At 42.9% G+C, this 13255-nt stretch overlaps 1 protein-coding gene across 2 annotated transcripts in view; it reads right to left on the bottom strand.

The window, feature by feature from the left end:
• GNB1 (G protein subunit beta 1) overlaps positions 1-13255 on the bottom strand; it is a 78209-nt gene that overhangs the window by 13561 nt on the left and 51393 nt on the right. For both annotated transcript variants that reach the window (XM_056542635.1, XM_056542636.1), the window contains exons 3-6: positions 11781-11819; positions 11536-11642; positions 9799-9862; positions 909-1071 (exon numbers count right to left, since the gene is read on the bottom strand). In XM_056542635.1, the coding sequence (XP_056398610.1) occupies positions 909-1071; positions 9799-9862; positions 11536-11642; positions 11781-11819 (373 nt within the window). The remainder of the gene's footprint in view (positions 1-908; positions 1072-9798; positions 9863-11535; positions 11643-11780; positions 11820-13255) is intronic.

Genomic DNA, 13255 nt, shown 5'->3' with positions numbered 1-13255 from the left:
AAGAGGTGGAAGGTGTCAGTGGCACCATACAAGCATGCAATGACCAATAGCTGCATGAAACCATGCCTGATTATTGCGACTGCCACTTGCCCACTCTGGTCTCGGAAGGAAGACTATTGAGACATGGAATGGGCATAAGTGAGTGCTGGAGATAAGTAATAAGTATCTGGTCAGTGGAGATCCGACTACTAGGTACCACATGACCACAAAAACAGGAGTTCAGTATCGCCTGCATAAATGGCGCAGCATTATCTTCATTTATTACAAAACAAATGGAGTGGCACTGTGCATGTCCACTGCACCATTCACACAGGACAATGAACTCCTGTTCCCTGCAGTTGGACCCCACCAAATCAAATATTTATTACTTATTCTTTAGCCCAAATCATGAGCCATCAGAGCGGTCCCCTGCAGCCTCTACCCTCCCCGCTGGCCTTGATTGACAGATCCTTTTCCGTTTTGGGTGTAAGGAGGGATCTATCAATCAAGGCTGGTCGGAAGAGGAAAAGCCACCGGGGACCACCCTAAGGATTTACGGTTCTGAGCATGAAAAAATTATAACAAGTTCCCTGTAGCACATTGTAGCACTGTCCCACTAGCACATTTTATAAATCATTTACTACTTAACATAAAGTGCTGACCAACCCCAAATTTTGTGGTGAGGGTGTCTAATACCCCCCTGAAAGTTTTTCCTGGGATATAGATACACAGATGAGCTGTGACAGGCCTGGCTTCATGAGATGCACCACAGACATTGTTTAGGGGACTTGATGAATCAATGAGGAAACGTAAGGAATTCTGTATGGGCAGAGTGAATCTTTTCAAACCTCTTCATTTCAATCAGTAAGGGGGAGGGGTGTCCCTATATAATGTATATCAAATGTGTATGGAACAGCAACTACACCCACCTGTGTGACCAGCCAATTCACGGCTCACTCTCACGTTTCCTTCACGGGTTTTCAGGTTGTAAATTGAACAAATGTTATCAAGACCACCGCAAGCCACATAGTTTCCAGATGGAGCGTAAGCACATGTCATCACCCAAGATGAACGCAAGGGAATTGCATGAACCTAGGATGGGAAAATATTTGAAATCCAACATTAAAATTTAGGAAGTTTGAGTTTTAGTTTTGCAACAGCTGGAGGGCCGCAGGTTGGACACCACGGACTAAAGCACAACTTATTCTGTATACACCAATCACAGATGAAGTAATAGAACATGGATTATATGACGACACTGGCACCTGTCTGGGTGGGACGTTGGAGGCTATAAGGGAAATGTTTGCCCTAAATTGCCCAGATCTTTCAATCTGATCTAGACACTGAACCCTGTTACTTATAGGAATTGAAAGATCAGCTGGAATCTGCTGCTAACCTTTTGGTGCCAGACACCTTCAGAGGACTTTGAGAGCTCATTGCTTCAACGGGTCTACACAATATTAGATTTTAATGTTACAGCTGATTGTTCTAAGGAAAAAAATAAACCAGAAACATGACTACTATGGGGTTAATTTATCTTTCCATATTACTCATTCCTGGGCGGGCAGGTAGCCAGCCACAGGCACTAAGGCATTGGTTCTCAACCTTTTTTGGCTAAGTTCCCCTTGACAGCCCATTCCCAAAAATTTGTATCCCCATATTAGATACAATTTGTAATGATTATAGTATAGTTCATATGCTTTACTTTCCTCTATAACAGGCCTCCTGTTCATATCCCTATCTCCCTAGTCCCCCGATTTACAGGTGACGTTTACTTTTTTCTTTCTGGCCTAGACCGCCATTAAGATTTCTCCCATACAACACATCTCCACAGAACCAACCAAGCAAACATTTTAGGATTATTTCTGCAGTACAATACCCCCCCTATTTACAAACTCCCCATGTTTATTGTCACACACCGTAATTGTACCCGCTTTGCTTCCCCATAAACTTGTTAGGCCCCCTCTGTGCCCCCAAATATAGCTGTAGGCCCCCAAACTGCCCCATATATAGTTGTAGGCCACCATACTCCCCCGCTTTGTTGCTCCACTGCTCCTCTGGTCTGGGGACCTATTGTTATGGCTCATAGCAGTAGGTCCCCGGTCTGCAGGGGCAGCAGAGCAACAAAGCTGATGGTAGTTACTGCCCACAGAAGCCCAGTGCCCGCGCTTCCCCTTTGCTGTCCTCCTGCTCCACTCCTCGGTGCGGTGACGTCAGCCGACCATTTATTTCAATGTGGTCCAGACCAGTAACCAGAGGCTGTGGCTGCCATTACTGATTTTTTTCTTCAAGTACCCCCTGGAGAACTGCTAAGTACACCTGAGGGTACTTGTACCCAGGGTTGAGAACCACTGCACTAAGGGATGTGGATGCCCTGGATACAATATACCTATAAAGTGACTATTTTCTGTCTTGGTGGAATGCCTATTACAAGTACGAAGATCTTGGCCAGTCATGTCCTTGATGCCCAAGGGGTGAGCAGCACTTATTGTTACAATCATCATCCATCATGACTGGGAACAATGGACCCTCCTTGCAGAATATGGATATGTATAACATGCAAACACAATTGTGCACAGTAAGAACACTGCTTGTTATGGTGTAAACATGTGTCTTAATTGTAACAATTGCGAGCCCTCCATTTGTGCCAATAATAGAGTTGTAGTATGGCAGCTGTTGGAGTGCCACGCGCTGGTGGGAGCACGGTCTTAAAAAGATTGCAAAGGTGCAAAATCACAGCCGCTACTGAAGACAACAGGTTTGTTTTGTGAACCCTCCTTCCCACAGCTAAGCAGTAATAAACAGGTTGTGAAGAAGATATCTGAAGCACGCCATCAGCATACCAACAAAGACGGGTTTTGTTAACTACGTGTGTTTACACAACAGCTTTTTCTAGGAACATAGCCATAATAGAATGTCCCTTACTTCTTATTTGGATAATACAAATCATTTGCTTGCTGGGGCAGGTGCCAGTCACGATCATTGCGAGCCGACAAAACCACGCCCGCACAGGATAACCAATAGCTGCACAAAGTTGCGACAATATTGTGCAGCTATTGGATGTTGCGTGTGGGCATGGTTTAACTCGCAACTGCACCCTCAACTCAGAAGGTACACTTGAGATGGGTAAGGGGGCAAAAGAGCCTGGGTGCAGACCAGGTAGGACCTTTCCTGCACCCTTGAAGCACACCTTTAAAGCGTACCTCTAATAGTTATCCTAACTGCAGATTTGCTTAAACCTCATGGCCCCTTCTGATCCAGTGACCTGTTCTGAAAACTATCACGACCTGGAGATGGATTTGTTGTTAGTCCTATAGATCTGCATGGGACTCGTAGCAAAAACCTCTCCAGATCAAAATACTTTAAGAGTAGTTCAAGAGGCAGTCAAATTTAAGCACATCTTCCGTCAGGACAATGATAAGAGGTGCGCTTTAAAGGGGTACTCCACCCCTAGACATCTTATCCCCTATCCAAAAGGATAGGGGATAAGATGTCTGATCACGGGGGTCCCGCCACTCGGGAACCCCGCAATATAGCATGCAGCACCCACCCGTTACTGCTCCGGAAGCGCTGGCCGTCACGCCCCCTCCCATAGACTTGCATTGAGGGGGCGGGGCATCACACGGGGTGTAGTCGTGACGTCACGATCTTCCTTCCCCGTGGTGGGGAGCCAGACCCTCCAGCGCTTCCGGAGCAGTAACAGGTGGGTGCTGCATGCTATATTGCGGGGGGTCCCCCGCGATCAGACATCTTACCCCCTATCCTTTGGATAGGGGATAAGATGTCTAGGGGTGGAGTACCCCCTTTAGGCTCAATACCCATGGTTTGTGGTGTCTGGGCAACATACATTAGATAGGTGTCACCTACATAGGAGCAACATACATTAGACCAGTGAGTGTTTACCACCTAGGCTGGGTCCAGCATGCTGGGAGTTGTTTTGCAACAGCTGGAGGCACCCTGGTTGGGAAACGCTGCATTAGATAGCTGTTAGCCATAGAATTATTATGCAGACAGCTCATGAATTTACACTTGGCAGTGATTGGATCGTTATTTCAATATAAAAAGTTCCTGAATCACCACAACATTAGTGTGCAATCAGGCGGATTCCACTAAAATCAGTGGGTGTTATGTTAATCTAGTCTGTACAGCAATCTCAAAGCAAATGTCAAAGAAATGGTCATGTAAAAAAAAAAAAAAAAAGCAGGCAGACTACTGTAAGGCTGGAGCGGAGCAGCTTGATATATAGTTTTGTGGTAGAAAGAAAATTTTGTATTTTATTCAGCTAAACCTCTGCTCAGTCTGTTTAGGAGTCCAGTGGGTGGTGCTCCTTAGCGATTGACTTTTTGGAGCACACTCAAAGGGAAGGCGGTCAAACCGTAGTACAACTGCCCATGAGCCTGCGCATGGTGAACTGTTCACTAATATTTTAGATAATACAGAGGTCATCTTTTTGCATCTAGGTCAGCTGAGGCATCCTCTATATCAGTGGTCTCCAACCTGCAGACCTCCAGATGTTGCAAAACTACAACTCCCAGCATGCCCGGACAGCCAACGGCTGTCCGGGCATGCTGGGAGTTGTAGTTTTGCAACATCTGGAGGTCCGCAGGTTGGAGACCACTGCTCTATATCTACCAGACAGAAGGTTTCACCATCATGACAGATAGGGATTAATTACTGTAAGGGCAGCGAGACCATGTAGCACAGAGGTTTTATAATGTTATTTATTGTTGATTCATTACACAAATTTAACCCCTTAAGGACGCAGGGCTTTTCCACTTTAGTTTTTCCTCATCACCTAAAAATCATAACGCTTAAAATTTTTGCCATATACAGACCCATATGAGGGCTTTTTCTTGTGCCATCAATTGTACTTTATAGTGACATCAATCATTTCCCCACCAAATTTACGGTGAACCAAGAAAAAAAATATATATTTGTGGGGCAAAATTGGAAGAAAAAAAAAAAAAAAAACATTTTACAAATTTTGGGGCTTCCAATTCTATTGCAGTGCACTTTTCGGTAAAAATGATACCATATCTTTTTTATGTAGGTCTATACGGTTACAAGGATACCTAATTTGTGTAGATTTTATTTTACTACTTAAAAAAAAAAAAAAAAAAATTATAACTACATGCACCAAAATTTGTATGTGTAAAATTGTCATCTTCTGACCCCTATAATACATTTTTCCGCATATGGGGAAGTATGAGGGCAAATTTTTTGCGCCGTCATCTGAAGTTTTTATCAGTACCATTTTTGTTTTGATGGGACTTTTGATCGGTTTTTATAATTTTTTTTAGAGTAAACAAAGTGATCAAAAAGACGCAGTTTTAGACTTTGGAATTATTATTATTTTTTTTTTTACATGTACGCCATTGACCGTGCGGTTTAATTAACATTATATTTTCATAGTTCGGATATTTACGCACGCATCGATACCACATATGTTTATTTTTATTATGTTTACATATTTTTATATGGAATTTGGCAAAAGGCGGTGATGCAAACTTAATATGGAAGGGGTTAATGGGTATTTTTATTTTTTACTTTTTATTGAAATATATATTTTTTCTTTTAACACTTAAGAACACCCTGATCAAAAGTCATGGGTCAATCTTTAAGGCCCCATGGACCAGACAGATTCTCCATTTAACCTATGTTGGGGCCTGGAAAATAGGAACACTGTATTATAAAAACTAATACAAAGCTTCAACATCCTTAACCCTTACAGGACCCATGACGTACATGTACGTCATGAGTCCGCTCCTGTTCTGTAACGGGTCGGGCCCATCCGGTACCCGTGGTGCCACGCGCTATTAACCCTTTAGACGCGGCGTTCAAAGTTGATCGCCGCGTCTAAAGTGAAACAAACTTTGCCGCTTAGCTCAGGGAGCTGTTCGGGATCGCCGCGGCGAAATCGTGGCATCCTGAACCACCTACAGGACAGCTGGAGGGTCCTTACCTGCCTCCATGCTGTCCGATCGCGGAATGACTGCTCAGTGCCGAGATCTGGGCATGAGCAGTCAAGCGGCAGAATCATCGATCAATGGTTTCCTATGAGAAACCATTGAACGATGTAAAAGATCAGTGTGTGCAGTGTTATAGGTCCCTTATGGGAGCTATAACACTGCAAAAAAAATCACCCCCCTTTTCCCATAAAAAAAAATTAAAAAAACTGTAAATAAAAATAAACATGTGGTATTGGCGCATGCGGAAATGTCCGAATTATAAAAAAATATCATTAATTAAACCGCAAGGTCAATGGCGTACGTGCAAAAAAATCCAAAAGTCCAAAATAGTGTATTTTTGGTCCCTTTTTTATATCATGAAAAAATGTATCAAAAGCGATCAAAAAAGTCCGATCAATACTAAAATGGTACCGTTAAAAACTTCAGATCACGGCGCAAAAAATGAGCCCTCATACCGCCCCATACGCGGAAATATAAAAAGAAAGTTACAGGGGTCAGAAGACGACATTTTAAAACGTACAAATTTTCCTGCATGTAGTTATGATTTTTTCCAGAAGTACAACAAAATCAAACCTATATAAGTAGGGTATCATTTTAACCGTATGGACCTACAGAATAAAGATAAGGTGTCATTTTTACCGAGAAATGTACTGTGTAGAAACAGAAGCCCCCAAAAGTTACAAAATGGCATTTTTTCTTCAATTTTGTCTCAATTATTATTTTTCCGTTCCTCCGTAAATTTTGAGGTAAAATGACTGAATTCATTACAAAGTAGAATTGGTGGCGCCAAAAATAAGCCATCATATGGATTTTTAGCTGCAAAATTGAAAGTTATGATTTTTTAAAGGTAAGGCGGAAAAAACAAAAATGCAAAAAAGGAAAGGACCCGGGGTTTTAAGGGGTTAAAAAGAAAAGAAAAAAAAAAAAACACATAGGAAAAATAAAGAATAATTTTGGACCTAAAAACCTGTATGATAAAAAGGTGCATTTTCTTCACTTTACATCAGATACTGGAGGTCGTTCCATACTTGTACCCCTTCTGTATGACACGCATGAAATACAACCCTAGGCAGGCAGCTCCTGAGAGCTAAAAAGTGTTGACTGAGACAGGAAGAAGCTGCAAACCGCAAATGAAAGAGGTCAGGGACTCTAACATGGAGTAACCCAATCGCTGATGCCAGGAAGGGAAGAAAAGTTGCTAATCTAGAAAAACTACATTAGACAAGAAGTAGAGGTGGCTTCAGATTACAAAAGTTTTCTTTTGCAACTTCTTTATAAATCACTGCTGTGCAGGCTCTGTATATATAAGATTTGTATTGTATGTATACAATTTTGCAGGCTGAACAACTTGGGTATACTTTGGGGCTCTCAGAAGACAAAGAAAAAGAAAAAAGGTCTTGCACGCCAGAGTTTACACAAGCGCAGGTTTACTTTAGCACACCATTTGTTTCCTGTATCCCGGGACTATAAATCACAGGAGACATTCTGCAGGAAGAGCTGATCTAAGCCAGGCCCCCTGAATCCTGCCAGAAGGCTCCATGTGACATCAGACGTTATCTCAACACTACTGCCCTCAGTATAAACGTTGAATGTATATGGTGTGTAAGAGACCTGGAGATGGTGGTTTTATGGTAAGCATGAATAAGAATATCATATCAGACCTACTTTCCGGTTAGAGACAAGTATCTATGGCTACAATAAGTATAGTGGACAGAGGCTGGTATAATGCCAAGACCATTGTTTCCCAACCAGTGTGTCTAGAGCTGTTTGAAAACACCATCACCCAGCATGCCCGGACAACCTTTGGCTGTCCGGGAATGCTGGGAGTTTCGCAACAGCTATAGGAACCCTGGTTGGGAAAGTGTCCAAGACCACCACCCACAGAGAATATAATATAAATACTTACATAAAATTGAAGGCCTTTCCTCAGAATAGGCAAGCAATATTAGGGTACGTTCAGACAAGTGGATCCACAGCATATTTTACGCTGCAGATCCGCCTTTAGATGTGCCTTTAGATGTGCCTGCTCAGAGCGGAAATACGGCGCTACAAGCAGACACACTGCTGTGATGTAGGAGTTGCCGCACATGCACGGTGTACTCACACACATCGCGGCTGCTCCCCCTGCTCCCTGAGCTAGGCCGAGGGCAGCCGCAACGTGCGAGTATACTGCGCAAGCGCAAAGCGGCTCGCACATCAGTGTCTGCTCACAGTGGCGTATAGCCGTTCCAAGCAGGCACCTGTAAAGGCAGCATACAGTGTTCCTTCAGTGGCGGATCCACAGCGTAATACGCACTAGGGGATCCGCTCGTGTGAACGTACCCTTAGACTGGAAGTTACCTGGCACCACTGCCCTTCAGATGTTTGAAAGGGCCTGCAGCCTCTTCTAAGTTTTCTGCTGCACTGTAAGTCGTAGCGGTGCAAGCTACTGCAGCAAACCAAGCCATTTAAGTGACCAAGACAACGCCGTGGTACCTTGCACCAATACTAATACTACTGACGAGGCAAAAACAAGCAGCCGGAAACCCTGAAGAAGCTGCGGCACTCGCAGGAGCACTGCAGCCCCTGCAAATGGCAGGGTGCTGGGAGGTGGACCCCTGTCAATATTGATGGCCCTTAAACATTTTTAGCTCATTTATATGAAGCAGTATAAAGGAGAGGAGTGGTCAGACAACACTGCCCGCCGTTCAGAGAAATTCAAAGCGTGAATCGAGTGTGTCAGCAAGTTAAGAAAACTATTTAAAGGCTTGCAAATGGTATTGTGTACTACAAAATCCCTCTGTGATGTGCTGAAGGGTCAAAAAAGCTGCAAAAACCCAATAAGAGTTCTGTGCCATCAGCTCTAAATCTCATGTTATTAATGGATATAAAAATCTGGCTGCCTACAACCATCTCCAGGGGAATGAATGATTGCATAGAGGTTTATATGGCTTTCATTTATTGCAGACAGCTCCCCTAGTGGTGGTTGCAGGTTACAAAAAAATTATAATTTTTTTTTTTAAGGGAAACGGGACTTAAAGCATTTTTTCTCATTTTATAAATGTAGGTCTATGTATGTAAGTGGGCTAATAGAATTCACACAAGTTTATGATCGTGAGAAAAAAAAATGTCGGCACTTGTTATGAGGTACTATGATGCGTACGAATCAGCCTTTACCCAGCCTGAAACGGCTGATAGGATTGAACAATAGATTGCAAAAGCAGATCAGGCCATTGGCAAAACAGCCCAAGGGTATTGTGGTTCTGCTAAACAAAACTTCGGCCCCACTGTTCTTTCAGTACAACAGCGGAGGGTCTGGGTCAGTGTCCAAGGAGTTGATAAAGAGGACATAAATCCTGAGATTGCTCAGCCAAGGAATCCAGTGATGTGCTCTGGACACAATATTTCTGTCGCTGCTGACATTTCGGATAACACGCTTGTTTGGGGGGGGTTAAGTGTTCTTTCAGGAAGAGTAAAAGCCAACAAGTAAAATTGTTTTATATTTAAGCTCCCCATAAAACATGCCGTCTACTAGTTAAAAGGGTATTCCGAGTTCAATTGTCTAATTCCCTATAGTGTGGCTAGGGGATAAGAAATACTTAGAATACCCATTTAAACAATCTACAGTACTGTTTCCCAACCAGGTTGCGTCCAGAAATTGCAAGACTACAACTCCCAGCATACCCGGACAGCCTTCGGCTGTCCGGGCATGCTGGAAGTTGTAGCTTTGCAACAGCTGGAGGCTTATTGGTTGGGAAACAATGCTCTATAAAATTCAACAGTCTGGTACAAGTGCAGATTGGTACAAGTGGTCTGTGATAATAATATACACAATTAAAGCTCCTGGGTTTACTCTGACTCTGTCACGCACCTTGTTTGTGGTGTAGCTGTCCCAGATGATAAGCTTGCCATCCTGGGAGGCACTAACTAGCAGCCTGCAGGGAAAAAGGGCACAAAAACACAGACATTAGCCAAGAAGCACTGCCGATTTAGTTCAAACTACTTACATGGCTCTAAGAACAAGTAACATCTCTCAAACCTTAGTCCACTATATAGTTATAGGGGTTCTCCCATCATCATAACACCTGTCCATAAGCCCTACAACACCACATATAGTCGATTAAAATTACACTGCTCCTAGGTAAATTTTACCCTGGTTAAATAAGCCATCTGTAAGGACAAAACCCCTTTAAAGGGGAACTCTGGTTTTGGGGGTTGGGGAGACAACAAGCCCCCTCCAGGCATCTTTAAGGTAGAGCCAGCGATACACTAGCGCTGTACTCATGCATCTCTGGCTCTTCCATAGATCGCAATGCAGAAGGTCGCAGTGGAAGCACCCCTCGCAATCAAACACTTATCCCCTATATTGTGGATAGGGGATACGTTTTTCAAAACCAGATTACAGCTTTAAAGGGGTATTCCAGGAAAAACTTTTTTTTATATATCAACTGGCTCCAGAAAGTTAAACAGATTTGTAAATTACTTCTATTAAAAAATCTTAATCCTTTCAGTACTTATGAGCTTCTGAAGTTAAGGTTGTTCTTTTCTGTCTAAGTGTTTTCTAATGACACGTGTCTCGGGAAACACCCAGTTTAGAAGCAGATCCCCATAGCAGACCTCTTAACTGGGCGGTTCCCGAGACAAGTGTCATCAGAGAGCACTTAGAAAAGAACCACCTTAACTTCAGAAGCTCATAAGTACTGAAAGGATTAAGATTTTTTTTTTAATAGAAGTAATTTACAAATCTGTTTAACTTTCTTGAGCCAGTTGATATATAAAAAAAAGTTCTTTCCTGGATAACCCCTTTAAGTAAAACCTAAATCAAAAGCCCAAAGATGACCAGATCTTTTTCGTCGATCTGATACATGCAAAAAAACAAAATGTATTGCGGATTACCAGCCAGTAGGATGCATGCGTCGACTTGATCTAAAAGGCTTTGATATTTCTAATGCCTCACTGACATCACGAATTTTGCATCCATTGATCGTATTGTTTAAATCAGATTGCCTAAAAATCTTATACTACAAAACATTTACCAGATTCATCTTAAAATTGTATTTACCGGATTAATCTTAAAAGAAATCTATGTATGGTGGTAGTAAACATAAAATGCTATCACATAGAGTCAACAAAGTAAACCCCATACAAAATAAGTAACTGAACAACCTGCGTCTTCCAGATTAACAAGTCACTGCCAGACTAATGGCAGTACAGTGCGGATCAAAAGTTTGGGCACCCCAGGTAAAAATTTGTATTAATGATGGAAAAGATGGAAAAAAAATCTCCAAAAGACATCAAGTTACAGATTATAACCCACTTACAGATTTGCTGGTTGCTATTAGTAACAAATCCTCTTGCCGATATTTACAGCACCCGATGGAAAGACTTTACTTTCCGGTAAACAAGTCACCAGAGCCAATAAGGAATGGAGACATAAGTCAGCTCTGAAACCAGCAGAACTGTATGAAAATATAGACTAGAATACAGGTTGTTATATATGCTATTTGGTGCCCTTTTTTAGATGTCTCAATCTTTTTACTTTTTAAGCTTGTAGCTTAAATAGGATTTAAATAAACATAAGAAAAATTGCTCTTTCCATAAGACCTACCTGGAATCTGTGCCCCAGTGCATAGCATAGATTTTCGCAAGGTGGCCCCTCAGTGTACGTCTAGTGCGCATCTGAATTCGACCTACGGGATCAATATTGGCGGTGATCTAAATTAGGGAAAAAATGGGAATAAAAAAAAAAAAAAAACACTTTATTAGTAGAATATATGAGAACCATCACTTAAAGAGGTATGGGGTATGAAAACTGTAAATATTAAACAAAAAGTTACAGGAATGAAACCTTACCTGAGCCAGAGTGGCATCTGCGCATGCTTTTCTGGCATCCTGAAAAGACAATGGAAAAAAAATGAGTTTAATTACCAATGCAATGAAAAGATCATCTGTAACAAATGTAATGGAAATTCTCTTTATCAAGTGCGCCGTTATATCCAGTTATGGTCTATTTTTCATTTTACGCCAGTTTTCCAGAAACTATCACCATTCAATATTGCAATAAGGCTGATCATATACTTTACAAGGGTGTTGGCCGAATACTTATTCAGCCAACAGCTATACCCGCCCATTGCTAGTATAAAAGAAGGGGAGAAACAAGCGCTCCATAGTGTAAACACGCTCCAATGAAGGAATCAAATGTCAGGCAAGAGCCACTTACCAAAGTTGGTTGTGTAGCCTCATACACAACAATGGGGAGCGTGAGGATAAAGTAAAGGGGACCTCCAACCGTAGCTCTCCTGCCGTGGGGTGAAAACAGGATGGGCTTCACAGAAAATATCAGGTTCAGTGGGCACTGAAAGGATCCACTACAGGTAAAAGCAAGGATAATTTAAAGGTAAAAATGCCATTTTTACCATTAAATTGTCCCTGCTTTTACCTGTGGTGGATCCTTTCATCGCCCACTGAACCTGATATTTTCTAGGAAGCCCATCCTGTTTTCATTGCTAGCATAGATATCGCTCTGAACTGAGAAAGGGAAGCCCCCCCCCATACACCAATTAAAAGATGGCCACACCCTATGATTTTGGCCAGGCTTGCAGACCACCTAACATGTATGGAGGCCGACTCCACACCGGCAGATTATATCTGGAGAAAGAATCGCCAGACATGTTTGCATTAAACTAATAAGCTGCCACAAGAGCTGTCTGGCAGCGGCAACTCTCCCCCGTCCTAGTGCCGATTTTGTGGGTACCTGCTCCAGATGGAATCTCGGCCCAGTCTTTGGGTGGAGATGCTGTAGTGTGAACGAGCCCTTATGTGTATGGGGTGAACTTTAGATATGGCTGCTGCCTAGACATTTACTGAAGGTGTATGGGCACCAGCTTATCTCCCTTGAGAGCAAAAGGTTTCACGTATGTTGAAGTCAGCAAGCTTGTCTGAAATGAAAGGGGTATTTCAGAGTACCACATTTTCCAATGGGGTGTAGGGCCGGGCGGTATGACCAAATCCGCGTATCACAGTATTTTTGTAACTTTCGGCGGTTCCACGGTATATAACGGTATTTCCCCCCCCCCCCCCAAATTATCAGCCCAGCGCTGCGATATTCTGCACCCCCCAACAAAAAATTATCAGCCCAGCGCTGCCCCCATGTCACCCGCTGCCCTCCTCGTGCTTTTTGTTGCCGCCGGCGCAGACACAAGGTAAACGAAATAAACTCACGCATGTTCAGACGTCAGCCTTACGCTAGGGACGGGAACGTTGAACAGTCGTCAGCCTATCACCGGCCGCAGCGATGTTCCGCCTCGGCCGCTGATAGGCTGAGCCCA

Source organism: Hyla sarda, chromosome 10 (genome assembly GCF_029499605.1).
Source record: "Hyla sarda isolate aHylSar1 chromosome 10, aHylSar1.hap1, whole genome shotgun sequence".
Taxonomy (NCBI): domain Eukaryota; kingdom Metazoa; phylum Chordata; class Amphibia; order Anura; family Hylidae; genus Hyla; species Hyla sarda.
This window is presented reverse-complemented; position numbering and strand designations above follow the sequence as displayed.